The following is a 20,052-nucleotide window of genomic DNA, read 5'->3' as shown; positions in this document are numbered from 1 at the left end:
TTTAGCTGTTGGCCGTGGCTCAGTGGTAGGTCCATCTCTTGGGTGGTGGTGGCTCAGTGGTAGGTCCATCTGTTGGGTGGTGGTGGCTCAGTGGTAGGTCCATCTCTTGGGTGCTCATTGGTTGGTGGTGAGAATGGTAGTAGATGACGTGATTGAGCATTGGGCAGGAGGGATGGGATTGGGCGGGCGAGAGAGGGACAACTCTAGACCCTGGTTACTCAGTGAGGCGTCTGAAGGACTGGACGTTGGGACACACCGCGCCCCAGTCCACCGGCTTGCGGTATTCGCCCCTCTCCAGGAGGTACTGCCGCCCCTTGTAGTTGGGGTGCTCGTAGAAGACCCACCAGCCGCCCAGCACCTTGCAGGAGTGCACCTCGCGCCAGTGGAACTTATCCAGCACAGAGGGGCAGTCCTCAGTGGCCTCGAACACCTGGCCCGCGAAGTCTCCCTTCCCGTACAGCTGCAGCTTGTAGGGGATACCGCTAGCCTGGAGGAGGGGGGTAAGGTGGGGGTATCAGTAGAGAGGGCAGGATAGGTCAAACAGAGGGAAGCAGGGATATAGAAAGACGTCAGACATATTCTGGATCTCATTCTTATATCTCTACAACTCAAGATGATCGACAGGAGTTAAATACTGAATGCTACACTGGCTGCATGCTGGGTAAGTCTAGTCTAGGTTCCTGCTACATTAATACTGAATGTTACACCGGCTGCATGCTGGGTAAGTCTAGTCTAGGTTCCTGCTACATTAATACTGAATGTTACACCGGCTGCATGCTGGGTAAGTCTAGTCTAGGTTCCTGCTACATTAATACTGAATGTTACACCGGCTGCATGCTGGGTAAGTCTAGTCTAGGTTCCTGCTACATTAATACTGAATGTTACACTGGCTGCATGCTGGGTAAGTCTAGTCTAGGTTCCTGCTACATTAATACTGAATGTTACACCGGCTGCATGCTGGGTAAGTCTAGTCTAGGTTCCTGCTACATTAATACTGAATGTTACACTGGCTGCATGCTGGGTAAGTCTAGTCTAGGTTCCTGCTACATAAATACTGAATGTTACACCGGCTGCATGCTGGGTAAGTCTAGTCTAGGTTCCTGCTACATTAATACTGAATGTTACACCGGCTGCATGCTGGGTAAGTCTAGTCTATGTTCCTGCTACATTAATACTGAATGTTACACCGGCTGCATGCTGGGTAAGTCTAGTCTATGTTCCTGCTACATTAATACTGAATGTTACACCGGGTGCATGCTGGGTAAGTCTAGTCTATGTTCCTGCTACATTAATACTGAATGTTACACTGGCTGCATGCTGGGTAAGTCTAGTCTAGGTTGCTGCTACATTAATACTGAATGTTACACCGGATGCATGCTGGGTAAGTCTAGTCTAGGTTCCTGCTACAATACATTGATATTTCATAACTCACTGTTATTTTCTCTGATTAAGACAAAAACAACCGGAAAATACATACTGTATATTTGTGTATTTCTAGTACAGATATACAGTATGTATGTAACTCTATCAATGTAATGTCTGCATGGTCAATACCATTGACCTAAAATGACACCATAGAAACAGATGACACAGATCGGATAATATCTATATAACAATATCTATGTAACAATATCTATTGTTTTACAATTCCCCTAGAGTCAACAAACAGATCTACAAGTTCGATGCACACTGATCTGACTCAGCTGTGTCCCAAATGGAACCCTATTCCCTATATGGTGCACTACCTTGACCAGGGCCCATAGAAAATATCATTATCTCTTCTTCACAACTATTCACCACCTCTTCACCATAAAGACTCATCCACTTACAAAGTGAACCATCTTGCAGGAGCAGACGTGGTCGTTGAGGCCCATCCAGCGCTGGTAGTCAGGGTACTCTCCCCTGGTCAGGATGTACTGGTAGCCGGTGTAGTTGGGTCTCTCGTAGACCACCCAGGTACCACTATCCACCCTGATGGAGTTACAGCGGCTCAGGTAGGAATGGAAGTCGGTGCAGTCGCTGTCACACTCATAGCGTCGGCCCTGGTAGTTCTTGTCCTCGTAGAACACGATCTGGAGAGAGAGAGTACAACAGACTGTATTCTGATAACAGATTGACCTCCATTGTTGTCCCCTAGAGACTTGGCTAAATCTGATGTCAATTTGGAACCATTACAAGACTATGTCATCCTAACTGGGTGATACTAGTGTTTACTACTGAAAATATCACATTTTATTGGTCACGTAGACATATTTTGCAAATGTTATCGCGGGTGCAGCGAAATGCTTACGTTTCTAACTCCCAACAGTGCAGTAATTCCTAAAAATACAAAACAATACATGCAAATCCCAAAAATAAAAATAAAGGAATTAAGAAATATAGAAATATTAGAATGAGCAATATCAGAGTCCGGAATATATTGTAAATATATACAGTATGTACAGTATATGATGGTGTGTATAGACAGTATAGACAGTATATGAAGGTGTGTATAGACAGTATATGATGGTGTGTATAGACAGTATAGACAGGATATGATGGTGTGTAGACAGTATATGATGGTGTGTAGACAGTGTATGATGGTGTGTAGACAGTGTATGATGGTGTATATAGACAGTATAGACAGTATATGATGGTGTGTAGACAGTGTATGATGGTGTATATAGACAGTATAGACAGTATATGATGGTGTATATAGACAGTATAGACAGTATATGATGGTGTGTAGACAGTGTATGATGGTGTATATAGACAGTATAGACAGTATATGATGGTGTGTAGACAGTGTATGATGGTGTATATAGACAGTATAGACAGTATATGATGGTGTATATAGACAGTATAGACAGTATATGATGGTGTTATATAGACAGTATAGACAGTATATGATGGTGTGTAGACAGTGTATGATGGTGTATATAGACAGTATAGACAGTATATGATGGTGTATATAGACAGTATAGACAGTATATGATGGTGTATATAGACAGTATAGACAGTATATGATGGTGTGTAGACAGTGTATGATGGTGTATATAGACAGTATAGACAGTATATGATGGTGTATATAGACAGTATAGACAGTATATGATGGTGTGTAGACAGTGTATGATGGTGTATATAGACAGTATAGACAGTATATGATGGTGTGTAGACAGTGTATGATGGTGTATATAGACAGTATAGACAGTATATGATGGTGTATATAGACAGTATAGACAGTATATGATGGTGTGTAGACAGTGTATGATGGTGTATATAGACAGTATAGAGCAGTATATGATGGTGTGTAGACAGTGTATGATGGTGTATATAGACAGTATAGACAGTATATGATGGTGTATATAGACAGTATAGACAGTATATGATGGTGTGTAGACAGTGTATGATGGTGTGTAGACAGTGTATGATGGTGTATTAGACAGTATAGACAGTTATGTGGTGTATATAGACAGTATAGACAGTATATGATGGTGTGTAGACAGTGTATGATGGTGTATATAGACAGTGTAGACAGTATATGATGGTGTGTATAGACAGTATAGACAGTGTATGATGGTGTGTAGACAGTATATGATGGTGTGTAGACAGTGTATGATGGTGTATATAGACAGTATATACAGTATATGATGGTGTGTATAGACAGTATAGACAGTGTATGATGGTGTGTAGACAGTATATGATGGTGTGTAGACAGTATATGATGGTGTATATAGACAGTATAGACAGTATATGATGGTGTGTATAGACAGTATAGACAGTATATGAAGGTGTGTATAGACAGTATATGATGGTGTGTATAGACAGTATGAAGATATGATGGTGTGTATGACAGTATATGATGGTGTGTAGACAGTGTATGATGGTGTGTAGACAGTGTATGATGGTGTATATAGACAGTATAGACAGTATATGATGGTGTATATAGACAGTATAGACAGTATATGATGGTGTGTAATGACAGTGTATGATGGTGTATATAGACAGTATAATGTTGTAGACAGTGTCGGTATGATGGTGTATATAGACAGTATAGACAGTATATGATGGTGTATAGACAGTATAGACAGTATATGATGGTGTGTAGACAGTGTATGATGGTGTATATAGACAGTGTAGACAGTATATGATGGTGTGTAGACAGTATGACAGTATATGATGGTGTGTAGACAGTGTATGATGGTGTATATAGAAGTTACAGTATATGATGGTGTGTAGACAGTGTATGATGGTGTATATAGACAGTATATACAGTATATGATGGTGTGTATAGACAGTATAGACAGTGTATGATGGTGTGTTGACAGTATATGATGGTGTGTAGACAGTATATGATGGTGTATATAGACAGTATAGACAGTATATGATGGTGTGTATAGACAGTATAGACAGTGTATGATGGTGTGTAGACAGTATATGATGGTGTGTAGACAGTATATGATGGTGTGTAGACAGTATATGATGGTGTATATAGACAGTATAGACAGTATATGATGGTGTGTATAGACAGTATAGACAGTGTATGATGGTGTGTAGACAGTATATGATGGTGTGTAGACAGTATATGATGGTGTATATAGACAGTATAGACAGTATATGATGGTGTGTAGACAGTATATGATGGTGTGTAGACAGTATATGATGGTGTATATAGACAGTATAGACAGTATATGATGGTGTATATAGACAGTATAGACAGTATATGATGGTGTGTATAGACAGTATAGACAGTGTATGATTGTGTGTAGACAGTATAGACATGTATGATGGTGTGTAGACAGTATAGACAGTGTATGATGGTGTGTAGACAGTATATGATGGTGTGTAGACAGTATATGATGGTGTTTACAGTATAGACAGTATATGATGGTGTATATAGACAGTATAGACAGTATATGATGGTGTGTATAGACAGTATAGACAGTGTATGATTGTGTGTAGACAGTATAGACAGTGTATGATGGTGTGTAGACAGTATATGATGGTGTATATAGACAGTATAGACAGTATATGATGGTGTGTAGACAGTATATGATGGTGTGTAGACAGTATATGATGGTGTATATAGACAGTATAGACAGTATATGATGGTGTGTATAGACAGTATAGACAGTGTATGATGGTGTGTAGACAGTATAGACAGTGTATGATGGTGTGTAGACAGTATATGATGGTGTGTAGACAGTATATGATGGTGTATATAGACAGTATAGACAGTATATGATGGTGTATATAGACAGTATAGACAGTATATGATGGTGTGTATAGACAGTATAGACAGTGTATGATGGTGTGTAGACAGTATAGACAGTGTATGATGGTGTGTAGACAGTATATGATGGTGTATATAGACAGTATAGACAGTATATGATGGTGTGTAGACAGTATATGATGGTGTGTAGACAGTATATGATGGTGTATATAGACAGTATAGACAGTATATGATGGTGTGTATAGACAGTATAGACAGTGTATGATGGTGTATATAGACAGTATAGACAGTATATGATGGTGTGTAGACAGTATATGATGGTGTATATAGACAGTATAGAAAGTATATGATGGTGTATATAGACAGTATAGACAGTATATGATGGTGTGTAGACAGTATATGATGGTGTATATAGACAGTATAGAAAGTATATGATGGTGTGTATAGACAGTATAGACAGTGTATGATGGTGTGTATAGACAGTATAGACAGTGTATGATGGTGTATATAGACAGTATAGACAGTATATGATGGTGTGTAGACAGTATATGATGGTGTATATAGACAGTATAGAAAGTATATGATGGTGTATATAGACATTATATACAGTATATGATGGTGTGTATAGACAGTATAGACAGTGTATGATGGTGTGTAGACAGTATATGATGGTGTGTAGACAGTATATGATGGTGTATATAGACAGTATAGACAGTATATGATGGTGTGTATAGACAGTATAGACAGTGTATGATGGTGTGTAGACAGTATATGATGGTGTGTAGACAGTATATGATGGTGTGTAGACAGTATATGATGGTGTATATAGACAGTATAGACAGTATATGATGGTGTGTATAGACAGTATAGACAGTGTATGATGGTGTGTAGACAGTATATGATGGTGTGTAGACAGTATATGATGGTGTATATAGACAGTATAGACAGTATATGATGGTGTGTAGACAGTATATGATGGTGTGTAGACAGTATATGATGGTGTATATAGACAGTATAGACAGTATATGATGGTGTGTAGACAGTATATGATGGTGTGTAGACAGTATATGATGGTGTATATAGACAGTATAGACAGTATATGATGGTGTGTAGACAGTATATGATGGTGTGTAGACAGTATATGATGGTGTATATAGACAGTATAGACAGTATATGATGGTGTATATAGACAGTATAGACAGTATATGATGGTGTGTATAGACAGTATAGACAGTGTATGATGGTGTGTAGACAGTATAGACAGTGTATGATGGTGTGTAGACAGTATATGATGGTGTGTAGACAGTATATGATGGTGTATATAGACAGTATAGACAGTATATGATGGTGTATATAGACAGTATAGACAGTATATGATGGTGTGTATAGACAGTATAGACAGTGTATGATGGTGTGTAGACAGTATAGACAGTGTATGATGGTGTGTAGACAGTATATGATGGTGTATATAGACAGTATAGACAGTATATGATGGTGTGTAGACAGTATATGATGGTATGTAGACAGTATATGATGGTGTATATAGACAGTATAGACAGTGTATGATGGTGTATATAGACAGTATAGACAGTATATGATGGTGTATAGACAGTATATGATGGTGTATATAGACAGTATAGAAAGTATATGATGGTGTATATAGACAGTATAGACAGTATATGATGGTGTGTAGACAGTATATGATGGTGTATATAGACAGTATAGAAAGTATATGATGGTGTGTATAGACAGTATAGACAGTGTATGATGGTGTGTATAGACAGTATAGACAGTGTATGATGGTGTATATAGACAGTATAGACAGTATATGATGGTGTGTAGACAGTATATGATGGTGTATATAGACAGTATAGAAAGTATATGATGGTGTATATAGACAGTATAGACAGTATATGATGGTGTGTATAGACAGTATAGAAAGTATATGATGGTGTATATAGACAGTATAGACAGTATATGATGGTGTGTAGACAGTATATGATGGTGTGTAGACAGTATAGACAGTATATGATGGTGTGTAGACAGTATATGATGGTGTGTATAGACAGTATAGACAGTTTATGATGGTGTGTAGACAGTATATGATGGTGTATATAGACAGTATAGAAAGTATATGATGGTGTATATAGACAGTATAGACAGTATATGATGGTGTGTAGACAGTATATGATGGTGTGTAGACAGTATAGACAGTATATGATGGTGTGTAGACAGTATATGATGGTGTGTATAGACAGTATAGAAAGTATATGATGGTGTGTAGACAGTATATGATGATGTGTATAGACAGTATAGACAGGATATGAATAGAAAAGGTGTGTACAGCAGTAGTTATATAGGATGAGCCATGACTAGAATACAGTATATACATATAAAGTGGGTAAACCAGTATGTAAACATTATTAAAGTGACCAGTGTTCAATGACTATGTACATAGGGCAGCAGTCTCTAAGGTGCAGGGTAGGGTACCGGGTGGTAGCCGGCTAGTAACAGTGACTTAAGTTCAGGGCGGGGTACTGGGCAGAGGCTGACTAGTGGTAACTGTTTAACAGTCTGATGGCCTGGAGATAGAAGCTGTTTATCAGTCTCTCGGTCCCAGCTTTGATGCACCTGTACTGTCTCCTTCTTCTAGATGGTCGCGGGGTAAACAGACTGTCTGTGTGGATGGACTATTTCAGTTGTCAGTGATGTGTACGCTGAGGAACTTTAAGCTTTTCACCCTCTCTACTGCGGCCCTGTCAATATGGATGGGGGCATGTTCCCTCTGCTGTATGCTGAAGTCAACAATCAGCTCCTTCATTTTGTTGACGTTGAGGGAGAGGTTATTTTCCTGGCACCACTCAGCCAGGGCCCCCACCTCCTCCCTGTAGGCTGTCTCGTCATTGTTAGTGTCTGCCACTGTTGTGTCGTCTGCAAACTTGGTGATTGAGTTGGAGACCTGCATGGACACGCAGTCATGGGTGAACAGGGAGTACAGAAGGGGGCTGAGCACGCACCCTTGTGGGACCCCGTGTTGAGGATGAGCGTGGCGGATGTGTTGTTGCCTACCTTCACCACTAAGGGTTGGCCCGTCAGGAAGTGCAGGACCCAGTTGCACAGGGAGGGGTTCAGACCCAGGGCCCTGAGCATAGTGATGAGCTTGGAGGGCACTATGGTGTTGAACGCTGAGCTGTAGTCGCTGAGCAGCATTCTTACATAGATATTCCTCTTGTCCAGATGGGATAAGGCAGTGTGCAGTGCGATGGTGATTGCGTCATCCGTGGATCTGTTGGGGCGGTATGCAAATTGTAGTGGGTCTAGGGTGTCAGGTAAGGTGGAGGTGATATGATCCTTAACTAGCCTCTCAAAGCACTTCATGATGACAGGAGTGAGTGCTAGGGGCGATAGTCATTTAGTTCAGTTACCTTCACTTTCTTGGGTACGGGAACAATGGTGGCCATCTTGAAGCAAGTGGGGACAGCAGACTGGGATAGGGAGAGATTGAATATGTCCGTAAACACTCCAGCCAGCTGGTCTGCACATGCTCTGAGGGACGCGGCTAGGGATGCCGTCTGGGCCGGCAGCCTTGCGAGGGTAAACACGTTTAAATGTCTTACTCACATCGGCCACGGAGAACGAGAGCTCACAGTCCTCGTGAGCGGGAGTGGGCCGCATCGGTGGCACTGTGTTTTCCTCGAGCGGGCGAAGAAGTTATTTAGCTTGTCCAGGAATAAGGCATTGGTGTCCGCGATGTGGCTGCTTTTCCCTTAATAATACGTCATTGTCTAGAGTCCCTGCCACATACGTCTCGTGTCTGAGCTGTTGAATTGCGACTCCACATTGTCTCTGAACTGATGTTTTGCCTGTTTGATTGCCTTACAGAGGGCATAGCTGGACTGTTTGTACTCGTCCAGGTTCGCAGTCACCTTGCCGTGGTTAAATGCGGTGGTTTGTGCTTTCAGTTTGGCACGAATGATGCCATCTCTCCATGGTTTTTGGTTTGGATAAGTTCTAATAGTCACAGTGGGAACAACATCCTCTATGCACCTCCTGATGGACTTAGTCACCGAGTCAGTGTATACGTCAATGTTATTCTCAGAGACAACCCGGAATGTATCCTAGTCCGTGTGATCAAAATAATCTTGAAGCATAGATTCCGATTGGTCAGACCAACGTTGAACAGTCCTTAGCAATAGTAGTTCTGGTGTTTGTATAATCAGTATCAAACGATGCTACGATCAATGACATTGCCAAAGCTAACATACGGCATAGCATAGGAATAAACTCCCTACCTACTGCCTGAAGACTATTGTCAATTCAAGAAGACTCATTTCAAATGAGCATTGACTAAGTTGACACATACTCAATGACTTGGTTATAACAGACAAAATGCAGCAACCGCTCCCCACACTATCTGACAACATCAACACACAGACTACTGCATCAGTCCTTCAGTTTAAAAGTCACCCTTTGAAGCAATCAAATCATAGAATCCCCTTGCATGTATTAAGTATGTTTAGACAATGTTTCTTTTTTGGGTTCCCCTCCAAATAGCGGTGTGTGACGCCACGGTGCTCCTTCAGCTAAAGCTGATACTCACCCTTCCCTTTTTTGACATAGTTTTAGTACTGCCGAAGTCTCCCTGAAGTCTCCCTGAAGTCTCCCTGAAGTCTCCCTGTGTGAGGTGGCGTTGGATCCCGTACCCCCGCTCCCACACTCCCTTATATACCCGCCGTGCCTGTCCTTTGTTTTATCAAACTGGTACAAATGCTTTGTCATGAAAATGAGATCCAAAAAATTGAGTCAGTGATTCGAATGCTATTCAGGTTTTTCCAGAAAGGACAAGTGAGGATTACACGGCATAAAGGACTGAGTTGACTGAACAAGCAGGGGGCCACTGACCCCATGAACAGCCCCCCCTAACTCCCCACCCCACTGAGGTCAACACACACACACACATGCCAATATTATAAATATCAAGACACTCACTAAGAGACAGACACGCACGCACACACACACCAAATCACTTTTCACACAGCAGGTTTTTAATAAACACACACCACAGGCCGTTGGTGGCACCTTAATTGGGGAGGACGGGCTCATGGTAATGGCTGGAACGGAATCAGTGGAATGGTATGAAATACATCAAACACATGGTTTCCATGCGTTTGATTCCATTCCACTGACTCCGTTCCGGTCATTATTATGAGCCGTTCTCCCCTCAGCAACCTCCTGAGACACATACACACCCACGCACATGCACACACACATTCATAACAATATAATACAATAAAATAATATAATACAAAGACCTCTGCCAAACTGTGCGATCCCAGATGAGTTGGATTATTCAGTTCCAGGACATTGAGAGAACAAAACTGCTGAGTCAACTCTCTCTGTACTCGGTATCAAAATACCATCATAATCATTAGCTGCACCGTTTCATCCAATGGACAAGCTGGAGAGCAGCTGTCATTCAAGTCAACGACCAATCATTACAGCATTAGGCTACTGCTGGGTTGTGACAGACCCGTGGTACCCGCCCAATTTGTGTGTGGAATGGATGCAATACAATACAATACTACAATACAATACTACAAAACTACAATACAATAAGACATTTCAATACAATACAATAATACAATATAATACTACAATACAATACTACAATACTACAATACAATAAGATATTTCAATACAATACAATAATACAATACTACAATACAAGACAATAATACAATACAATAACACAAGACAATAATACAATAAAATAATACAATAAAATAATACAATAATACAATACAATAATACAACACAATAATATAATACAATAATACAATAGAATACAATAATACAATACAATAATACAATACAAAAATAAAATAACACAATATAATACAATAACATAATATAATACAATACAATACAATAATACAATAATACAATACAATAATACAATAATATACCTAAGGGCTATGCGTTCTGGAAAATAATACAACTCTGTGGAAGGTCAGTTCCACTCAGCTAGGCGCGTCATGGAACACACTTTCCATGTCTTCATTATTTTCCAGAGAAGGCATCGAGCCCCGAGTTGATTATCCCTTCATACCATGCCTATAATTTAACACATTTGCCGCTATAAATGTGTTCATTTGCTAGTAGAAATGTGTTCAACATTCACTAAAGTAGCTAGCAAGTTTACTAGATAACTACAATAGTTGCCGTGGTAACCAAACAGACAGACTAGTTTAGCTAACCAAACCATCAGTCCTAGCTTGCCATTATGAAAGTCGAATTCAATAATGCCAATAATGTTTTCAATTCAACGTTTGCTTTCAAAAGCACCTCAAGCATAGAACATGTAAGAATGAACTATAGCCATTGAATTATACCGTGCAAAATACCGTGCGTTATAGAGAAATAATTCACGCACTAGAATGCCCTTCAAGCCAATCAGAAACAAGTATTCAACAATGCCATTGTATAACTCTATATTTGACAGTAGAGAAGCACCAGAGAGTTGATACTGTAACTACAGCATGGACACCTCTCTATCAGTCTGGTGAATTCTGGCTCTATACTGATGGACTTCTTGTCTCTGACTTGGTGAGACTGACAGAGGGATAGTCATCTATCTATTGAAATAGGCATTAGTCTTGCAGGAAACAAATAAGGATATTAAATACATTTTTGTGTCTGGTGTGGATATGGGTCGGCTCACTATTCAGTGTTGGAATCCCTGTCCAATTATCTACTTTAAATATCCACATCGCAGCACTCCGACAGGTAACTAAACTGTCTTGCCACTCGTTCCATCAGTGACGCCTGTCTGTCACCCTGCACCTCCAGCAGCTGCCACAAGGGGGCAGCATCTCACAGCATAAAGCCTCCTGTCAAGTGGTCACAAAATGTATCAGTTTCACCCCTGCCATATGACCACATCTTTTTTGCATTCTCCATGGTTTCCTTTGGTTGACAGGGTTCACATCAGTCACGGTCTCCATGGTGATGAGGTGACAAGCCAGCACACTTCGCTAACTAACTTAGTTAACCCCTGGGACAGTGGCTGATATTGATATTGTCTTTCTAAGTTCACAAATAAGTTGGTCTCCAATAACCACCATTTATTTGTATTATTCCATAGGCTAATGAATTGGTTTGGCATTGAACTACGTGTTGTTGCTGGATAGTGGAGACGGGGGGTTGTGAAACAGACGGGGGAATCGTGAAAGACAGGGGATCGTGAAACAGACCCAGAGGAGTGTCTTGTTGGGGTTTATTCAGTCAGTTTTATGCTATTGAACTACATTTTCATGCAATTAGTATGCACATGATTGTTGCATGTCAATATTTACAGTTACAGGTAAAGAGAGACAGATTGTTTGCTTTGAGTTCTGGTGAAAGCGGTCTTCGAGGTAAAGTGGGCCCTACATCACCCCAACACACACACACACAAACAGACGGAAACTTGTGCACGCACATGCAGGCACACACACATACACACACAGACTTGGCTCTCCTGGATCAGGGTTATTAACTGTGTGGTTAGCTGTCAGAGGCACTTAGTGTGAAGCTGGGCAGGCAGAGAGGGCAAACACACACACACACACACAGACAGACACACACACACACAGACACACACACACACACACACAGGCACACACACACACACACACACACACAGGCTCTCTGGCTGCTAAGGAGCCCTGGCTCTGCACAGAGAGAAGGAGGGTGGAGAATGGGATGAATGACAGAGTGGAAGGCAGGCAGGTAAAAGGGTGAATGGCCCAACAGTAAGAGCGGTGTGACGTTGTCCCTTGCAGGTGACATCTGCTGAGACAGGATGAGACTGGACAACTTCCTTCATCCACAAGTTCACACACACTGTCTGGAAAGAGGGCGCTCAGCCACAACCATCTCTCTCAGAAATCTGGACTGAACTACCTCCATAACATGCTGCCGTAGCTGCGGGAAGTAGTTTGGGGGGAGCTGTCTATATTGGTCCACTAATACAGGAATGGTAAAGGCCCAGTGCACTACTTTTGTGAAAAAATTTAAACTAAATGTATTTGTAACTTGAGTCTGATAATTATCTGTACAAAACAGTTCATCTGATAATACTTGTGGAATATAAAAAGACATATGTTTACCAGTTTCTTGAAATACTTTGCAAATGCGACTTACTTCTATGTGAGAACTGACATGGTCTATTCATTCCTTTTACATTTTAGCAGACGCTCTTATCCAGAGCAACTTACAGTAGTGAGTGCATACATGTTCATACTGGTCCCCGTGGGAATTGAACCCACAACCCTAGCATTGCAAGCACCATGCTCTACCAACTGAGTCACACCATCACACCATCACAAACCACTTTCTCAATGTACTCAATTACTGTATTGTGCATTGTTTTTCTCCATGGTGATGGAAAGTGTACAGGTACCAGATGACCAGCATATGTACAATACAGTAATGTACATTTACATTAAGTGGTTTGTAAGGATGGTCAATTAATACTGCACAAAAAGTGGTTGTGTTCCATGTTATTTTATCCAAAAAAATATTTAATTTGATGTGGATGTTTTGTGCCTTTGCCCATAACTTTGCACCTTTTGATGTAAATGTTTGAGGGCAGGGTTTTGTTCTTTCTGGATTCCATTAGATTGACAACCACAGAGATAGGGACAAGGCAACAACTCTTACAATTCCAACTTTTGAATCCTGCAAGATACTGTTCTTAATTATACAGCTACCTTTTTTGCCAAAGTGGAGAAATATATATTTATTTCTTCCTGTTTTTCAGGGGGTGCTGCAGTACCCTCAGCATTACTTCTTCCTGCGGCTGTACATGCGGACATTGGGCTCAATATGGTTGGGCTCCATTTGCTATTGCACCTTCTAGTTGCCTGCAGTGCAGAGCAGAAATCCTGGTAGTGAGTCTCCAGACAAACGTGAGGTTTGGGATCAAAGTCCAGCTCATCCCTGGAGCACAGATAAGATGAATGTGACTGTAGCTATGTTTACCATGCCCTAACTAACATGATTATAGCTCTGGATCAAATGCTACATTTCACAGCCTGATTGTTTTCACATTGATCTAGCCTCTTATTCACAGACATCAACCGGGACAATCCCATTCAATGCATTTCCTGGCTAAATATTTTTAATTTCCAACAGACAGACAGGTAGCAGACAGACATACAGTCAGGTGGCAGGCAGGCAGACAGACAGGTAGACAGGCAGGCAGGCAGACAGACCGACAGAGACAGGATGGTAGATACAGTATATTGCAGGCAGACAGACACACAGAGACAGGATGGTAGATACAGTATATTGCAGGCAGACACAGACAGACAGACAGACAGACAGACAGACAGACAGACAGAGACAGGATGGTAGATACAGTATATTGCAGACAGACAGACAGACAGACAGACAGACAGACAGACAGACAGACAGACAGACAGACAGACAGACAGACAGACAGACAGACAGACAGACAGAGACAGGATGGTAGATACAGTATATTGCAGACAGACAGACAGACAGGATGGTAGATACAGTATATTGCAGGCAGACAGACAGACAGACAGACAGACAGGATGGTAGATACAGTATATTGCAGGCAGACAGACAGACAAGATGGTATATACAGTATATTGCAGACAAACAGACAGACAGACAGACAGACAGACAGACAGGATGGTAGATACAGTATATTGCAGGCAGACAGACAGACAGACAGACAGGATGGTAGATACAGTATATTGCAGGCAGACAGACAGACAAGATGGTATATACAGTATATTGCAGACAAACAGAGAGACAGACAGACAGGATGGTAGATACAGTATATTGCAGACAGACAGACAGACAGGATGGTAGATACAGTATATTGCAGACAGACAGACAGACAGACAGACAGACAGACAGACAGGATGGTAGATGCAGTATATTGCAGGCAGACAGACAGGATGGTATATACAGTATATTGCAGACAAACAGAGAGACAGACAGACAGGATGGTAGATACAGTATATTGCAGACAGACAGACAGACAGGATGGTAGATACAGTATATTGCAGACAGACAGACAGACAGACAGGATGGTAGATGCAGCATATTGCAAGGCAGACAGACAGACAGGATGGTAGATACAGTATATTGCAGGCAGACAGACAGACAGACAGACAGGATGGTAGATACAGTATATTGCAAGGCAGACAGACAGACAGGATGGTAGATACAGTATATTGCAGGCAGACAGACAGACAGACAGACTGGATGGTAGATACAGTATATTGCAAGGCAGACAGACAGACAGGATGGTAGATACAGTATATTGCAGGCAGACAGACAGACAGACAGGATGGTATATACAGTATATTGCAGGCAGACAGACAGACAGACAGGATGGTAGATACAGCATATTGCAAGGCAGACAGACAGACAGGATGGTAGATTCAGTATATTGCAGACAGACAGACAGACAGACAGACAGACAGACAGACAGACAGACAGACAGACAGACAGACAGACAGACAGGATGGTAGATACAGTATATTGCAGACAGACAGACAGACAGACAGACAGGATGGTAGATACAGTATATTGCAAGGCAGACAGACAGACAGGATGGTAGATACAGTATATTGCAGGCAGACAGACAGACAGACAGACAGGATGGTAGATACAATATATTGCAAGGCAGACAGACAGACAGGATGGTAGATACAGTATATTGCAGGCAGACAGACAGACAGACAGGATGGTAGATACAGTATATTGCAGGCAGACAGACAGACAGGATGGTAGATACAGTATATTGCAGACAGACAGACAGAAAGGATGGTAGATACAGTATATTGCAGACAGACAGACAGACAGACAGACAGACAGACAGACAGACAGACAGACAGACAGGATGGTAGATACAGTATATTGCAGGCAGACAGACAGACAGGATGGTAGATACAGTATATTGCAGACAGACAGACAGACAGGATGGTAGATACAGTATATTGCAGACAGACAGACAGACAGGATGGTAGATACAGTATATTGCAGACAGACAGACAGACAGACAGACAGACAGACAGACAGACAGGATGGTAGATACAGTATATTGCAGGCAGACAGACAGACAGGATGGTAGATACAGTATATTGCAGACAGACAGACAGACAGACAGACAGACAGACAGACAGACAGACAGACAGACAGACAGACAGGATGGTAGATACAGTATATTGCAGGCAGACAGACAGACAGGATGGTAGATACAGCATATTGCAAGGCAGACAGACAGACAGGATGGTAGATTCAGTATATTGCAGACAGACAGACAGACAGACAGACAGGATGGTAGATACAGTATATTGCAGACAGACAGACAGACAGACAGGATGGTAGATACAGTATATTGCAGACAGACAGACAGACAGACAGGATGGTAGATGCAGCATATTGCAAGTTAGACAGACAGACAGGATGGTAGATACAGTATATTGCAGGCAGACAGACAGACAGACATACAGGATGGTAGATACAGTATATTGCAAGGCAGACAGACAGACAGACAGGATGGTAGATACAGTATATTGCAGGCAGACAGACAGACAGGATGGTAGATACAGTATATTGCAGACAGACAGACAGACAGACAGGATGGTAGATACAGTATATTGCAGACAGACAGACAGACAGACAGACAGACAGACAGACAGACAGACAGACAGACAGGATGGTAGATACAGTATATTGCAGGCAGACAGACAGACAGGATGGTAGATACAGTATATTGCAGACAGACAGACAGACAGACAGACAGACAGACAGACAGACAGACAGGATGGTAGATACAGTATACTGCAGACAGACAGACAGACAGGATCGTAGATACAGTATATTGCAGACAGACAGACAGACAGACAGACAGACAGACAGACAGACAGACAGACAGGATGGTAGATACAGTATATTGCAGGCAGACAGACAGACAGGATGGTAGATACAGTATGTTGCAGACAGACAGACAGACAGACAGGATGGTAGATACAGTATATTGCAGGCAGACAGACAGACAGGATGGTAGATACAGCATATTGCAAGGCAGACAGACAGACAGGATGGTAGATTCAGTATATTGCAGACAGACAGACAGACAGGATGGTAGATACAGTATATTGCAGACAGACAGACAGACAGACAGACAGACAGACAGACAGAAGACAGGATGGTAGATACAGTATATTGCAGACAGACAGACAGACAGACAGACAGACAGACAGACAGACAGACAGACAGACAGACAGACAGGATGGTAGATGCAGCATATTGCAGGCAGACAGACAGGATGGTAGATACAGCATATTGCAGGCAGACAGACAGGATGGTAGATACAGTATATTGCAGACAGGCAGACAGACAGGATGGTAGATACAGCATATTGCAGGCAGACAGACAGACAGGATGGTAGATACAGCATATTGCATCCACTAGATGCTTAAAGCTGCATAACAGTTACACTCAGCCTCTTTTTCATACCTCTTTACCACAAAATGACCACCATCAACTGTTTCACTAAAAGTTGTGAGTACTATTTTTTTTATTTTTTTTGGCAATGTGTAAAGCTACCAGCGGCAGCCATGGAATATCTTACAGTAATATTATTACAGTAATATGACCGTGTGATAACCTAAATGAAGATAGGGGGGATGGGGAAAGGAGAAGCTGTAGTGAGTTTTGGACTTGGAGTCTGTAGATTAGATTATTTTAGTGGCGTCAGAAACTAAAACTGACCTCAGTTACTGCCTATGTTGACTTAACCAACAAGACCCTTAATGTGTGATCAAGTGGCAAAGCAAGGTCTTTTAGCCCAATTAGCGTCTGTCTGACCCGTGTGCTGCCGTCAATGTGTTTTGCATTAGCTAAGAGGCTACATGAGCTCCCCTCCCTTTGACCCAACAGTAGTGGGCCTATGTGGTAGTGTTATGTCTCTTCAAGGTCCCCACAATGTGCTTCATGCCAGACAGGCACATCATACATGCTATCACACCAAGTCATTTAGCCTACTGCTCAGGTTAACTTGTTGTATTATCTGATCGCTACATGATTTACTATTTGCCAGGTAGATCAATCAACCGAAATGTTAGTCAGAGACTATTTTAATGACTCACCTACACTAGTGTGTGTGTGTGCGTGCGTGCGTGCGTGCGTGCGTGCGTGCGTGTGTGTGTGTGTGTGTGCGTGCGTGCGTGCATGCGTGTCCTGAGGCTTAGGTTGTGCCTGCAGAAATGTAATACGTTGGAACAAAAGTCCTGTGGACAAATCACGTCTTCGGATTCCTCACCTTTTTCCTTGTCTCATGAGGAGCCTCCTTAACCCAATGGCAAGTGAGCCTATCATTGCAATTAGCTTATCATTGCAATTGTCTCGTATCACCATGATGATGCATGAAATACAATGTGATGAATGTGGTGATTACCCTTTTCATGTTTGTATTTACAGTGGGGGAAAAAAAGTATTTAGTCAGCCACCAATTGTGCAAGTTCTCCCACTTAAAAAAGATGAGAGAGGCCTGTAATTTTCATCATAGGTACACATCAATTATGACAGACAAATTGAGGAAAAAAATTCCAGAAAATCACATTGTAGGATTTTTAATGAATTTATTTGCAAATCATGGTGGAAAATAAGTATTTGGTCACCTACAAACAAGCAAGATTTTTGGCTCTCACAGACCTGTAACTTCTTCTTTAAGAGGGTCCTCTGTCCTCCACTCGTTACCTGTATTAATGGCACCTGTTTGAACTTGTTATCAGTATAAAAGACACCTGTCCACAACCTCAAACAGTCACACTCCAAACTCCACTATGGCCAAGACCAAAGAGCTGTCAAAGGACACCAGAAACAAAATTGTAGACCTGCACCAGGCTGGGAAGACTGAATCTGCAATAGGTAAGCAGCTTGGTTTGAAGAAATCAACTGTGGGAGCAATTATTAGGGAAATGGAAGACATATAAGACCACTGATAATCTCCCTCGATCTGGGGCTCCACACAAGATCTCACCCCATGGGGTCAAAATGATCACAAGAACGGTGAGCAAAAATCCCAGAACCACACGGGGGGACCTAGTGAATGACCTGCAGAGAGCTGGGACCAAAGTAACAAAGCCTACCATCAGTAACACACTACGCCGCCAGGGACTCAAATCCTGCAGTGCCAGACGTGTCCCCCTGCTTAAGCCAGTACATGTCCAGGCCCGTCTGAAGTTTGCTAGAGTGCATTTGGATGATCCATAAGAGGATTGGGAGAATGTCATATGGTCAGATGAAACCAAAATAGAACTTTTTGGTAAAAACTCAACTCGTCGTGTTTGGAGGACAAAGAATGCTGAGTTGCATCCAAAGAACACCATACCTACTGTGAAGCATGGGGGTGGAAACATCATGCTTTGGGGCTGTTTTTCTGCAAAGGGACCAGGACGACTGATCCGTGTAAAGGAAAGAATGAATGGTGCCATGTATCGTGAGATTTTAAGTGAAAACCTCCTTCCATCTGCAAGGGCATTGAAGATGAAACGTGGCTGGGTCTTTCAGCATGACAATGATCGCAAACACACCGCCCGGGCAACGAAGAAGTGGCTTCGTAAGAAGCATTTCAAGGTCCTGGAGTGGCCTAGCCAGTCTCCAGATCTCAACCCCATAGAAAATCTTTGGAGGGAGTTGAAATCCGTGTTGCCCAGCGACAGCCCCAAAATATCACTGCTCTAGAGGAGATCTGCATGGAGGAATGGGCCAAAATACCAGCAACAGTGTGTGAAGACTTACAGAAAACG

General features: G+C 41.9%; 1 protein-coding gene across 1 annotated transcript; it reads right to left on the bottom strand.

The window, feature by feature from the left end:
* Nucleotides 1–67: 67 nt before the first annotated feature.
* Nucleotides 68–9,896, bottom strand: LOC121582934 (gamma-crystallin S-like). Its single transcript, XM_041899102.2, has 3 exons — nucleotides 9,813–9,896; nucleotides 1,830–2,072; nucleotides 68–487 (listed from the first exon to the last, which is right to left on the bottom strand). Exons 1-3 carry the CDS (start codon nucleotides 9,828–9,830, stop codon nucleotides 215–217), a joined length of 534 nt encoding a protein of 177 aa, XP_041755036.1. The 5' UTR covers nucleotides 9,831–9,896; the 3' UTR covers nucleotides 68–214.
* Between the last annotated feature and the right edge of the window lie 10,156 nt (nucleotides 9,897–20,052).

This window comes from Coregonus clupeaformis, chromosome 23 (assembly GCF_020615455.1).
Source record: "Coregonus clupeaformis isolate EN_2021a chromosome 23, ASM2061545v1, whole genome shotgun sequence".
Taxonomy (NCBI): domain Eukaryota; kingdom Metazoa; phylum Chordata; class Actinopteri; order Salmoniformes; family Salmonidae; genus Coregonus; species Coregonus clupeaformis.
This window is presented reverse-complemented; position numbering and strand designations above follow the sequence as displayed.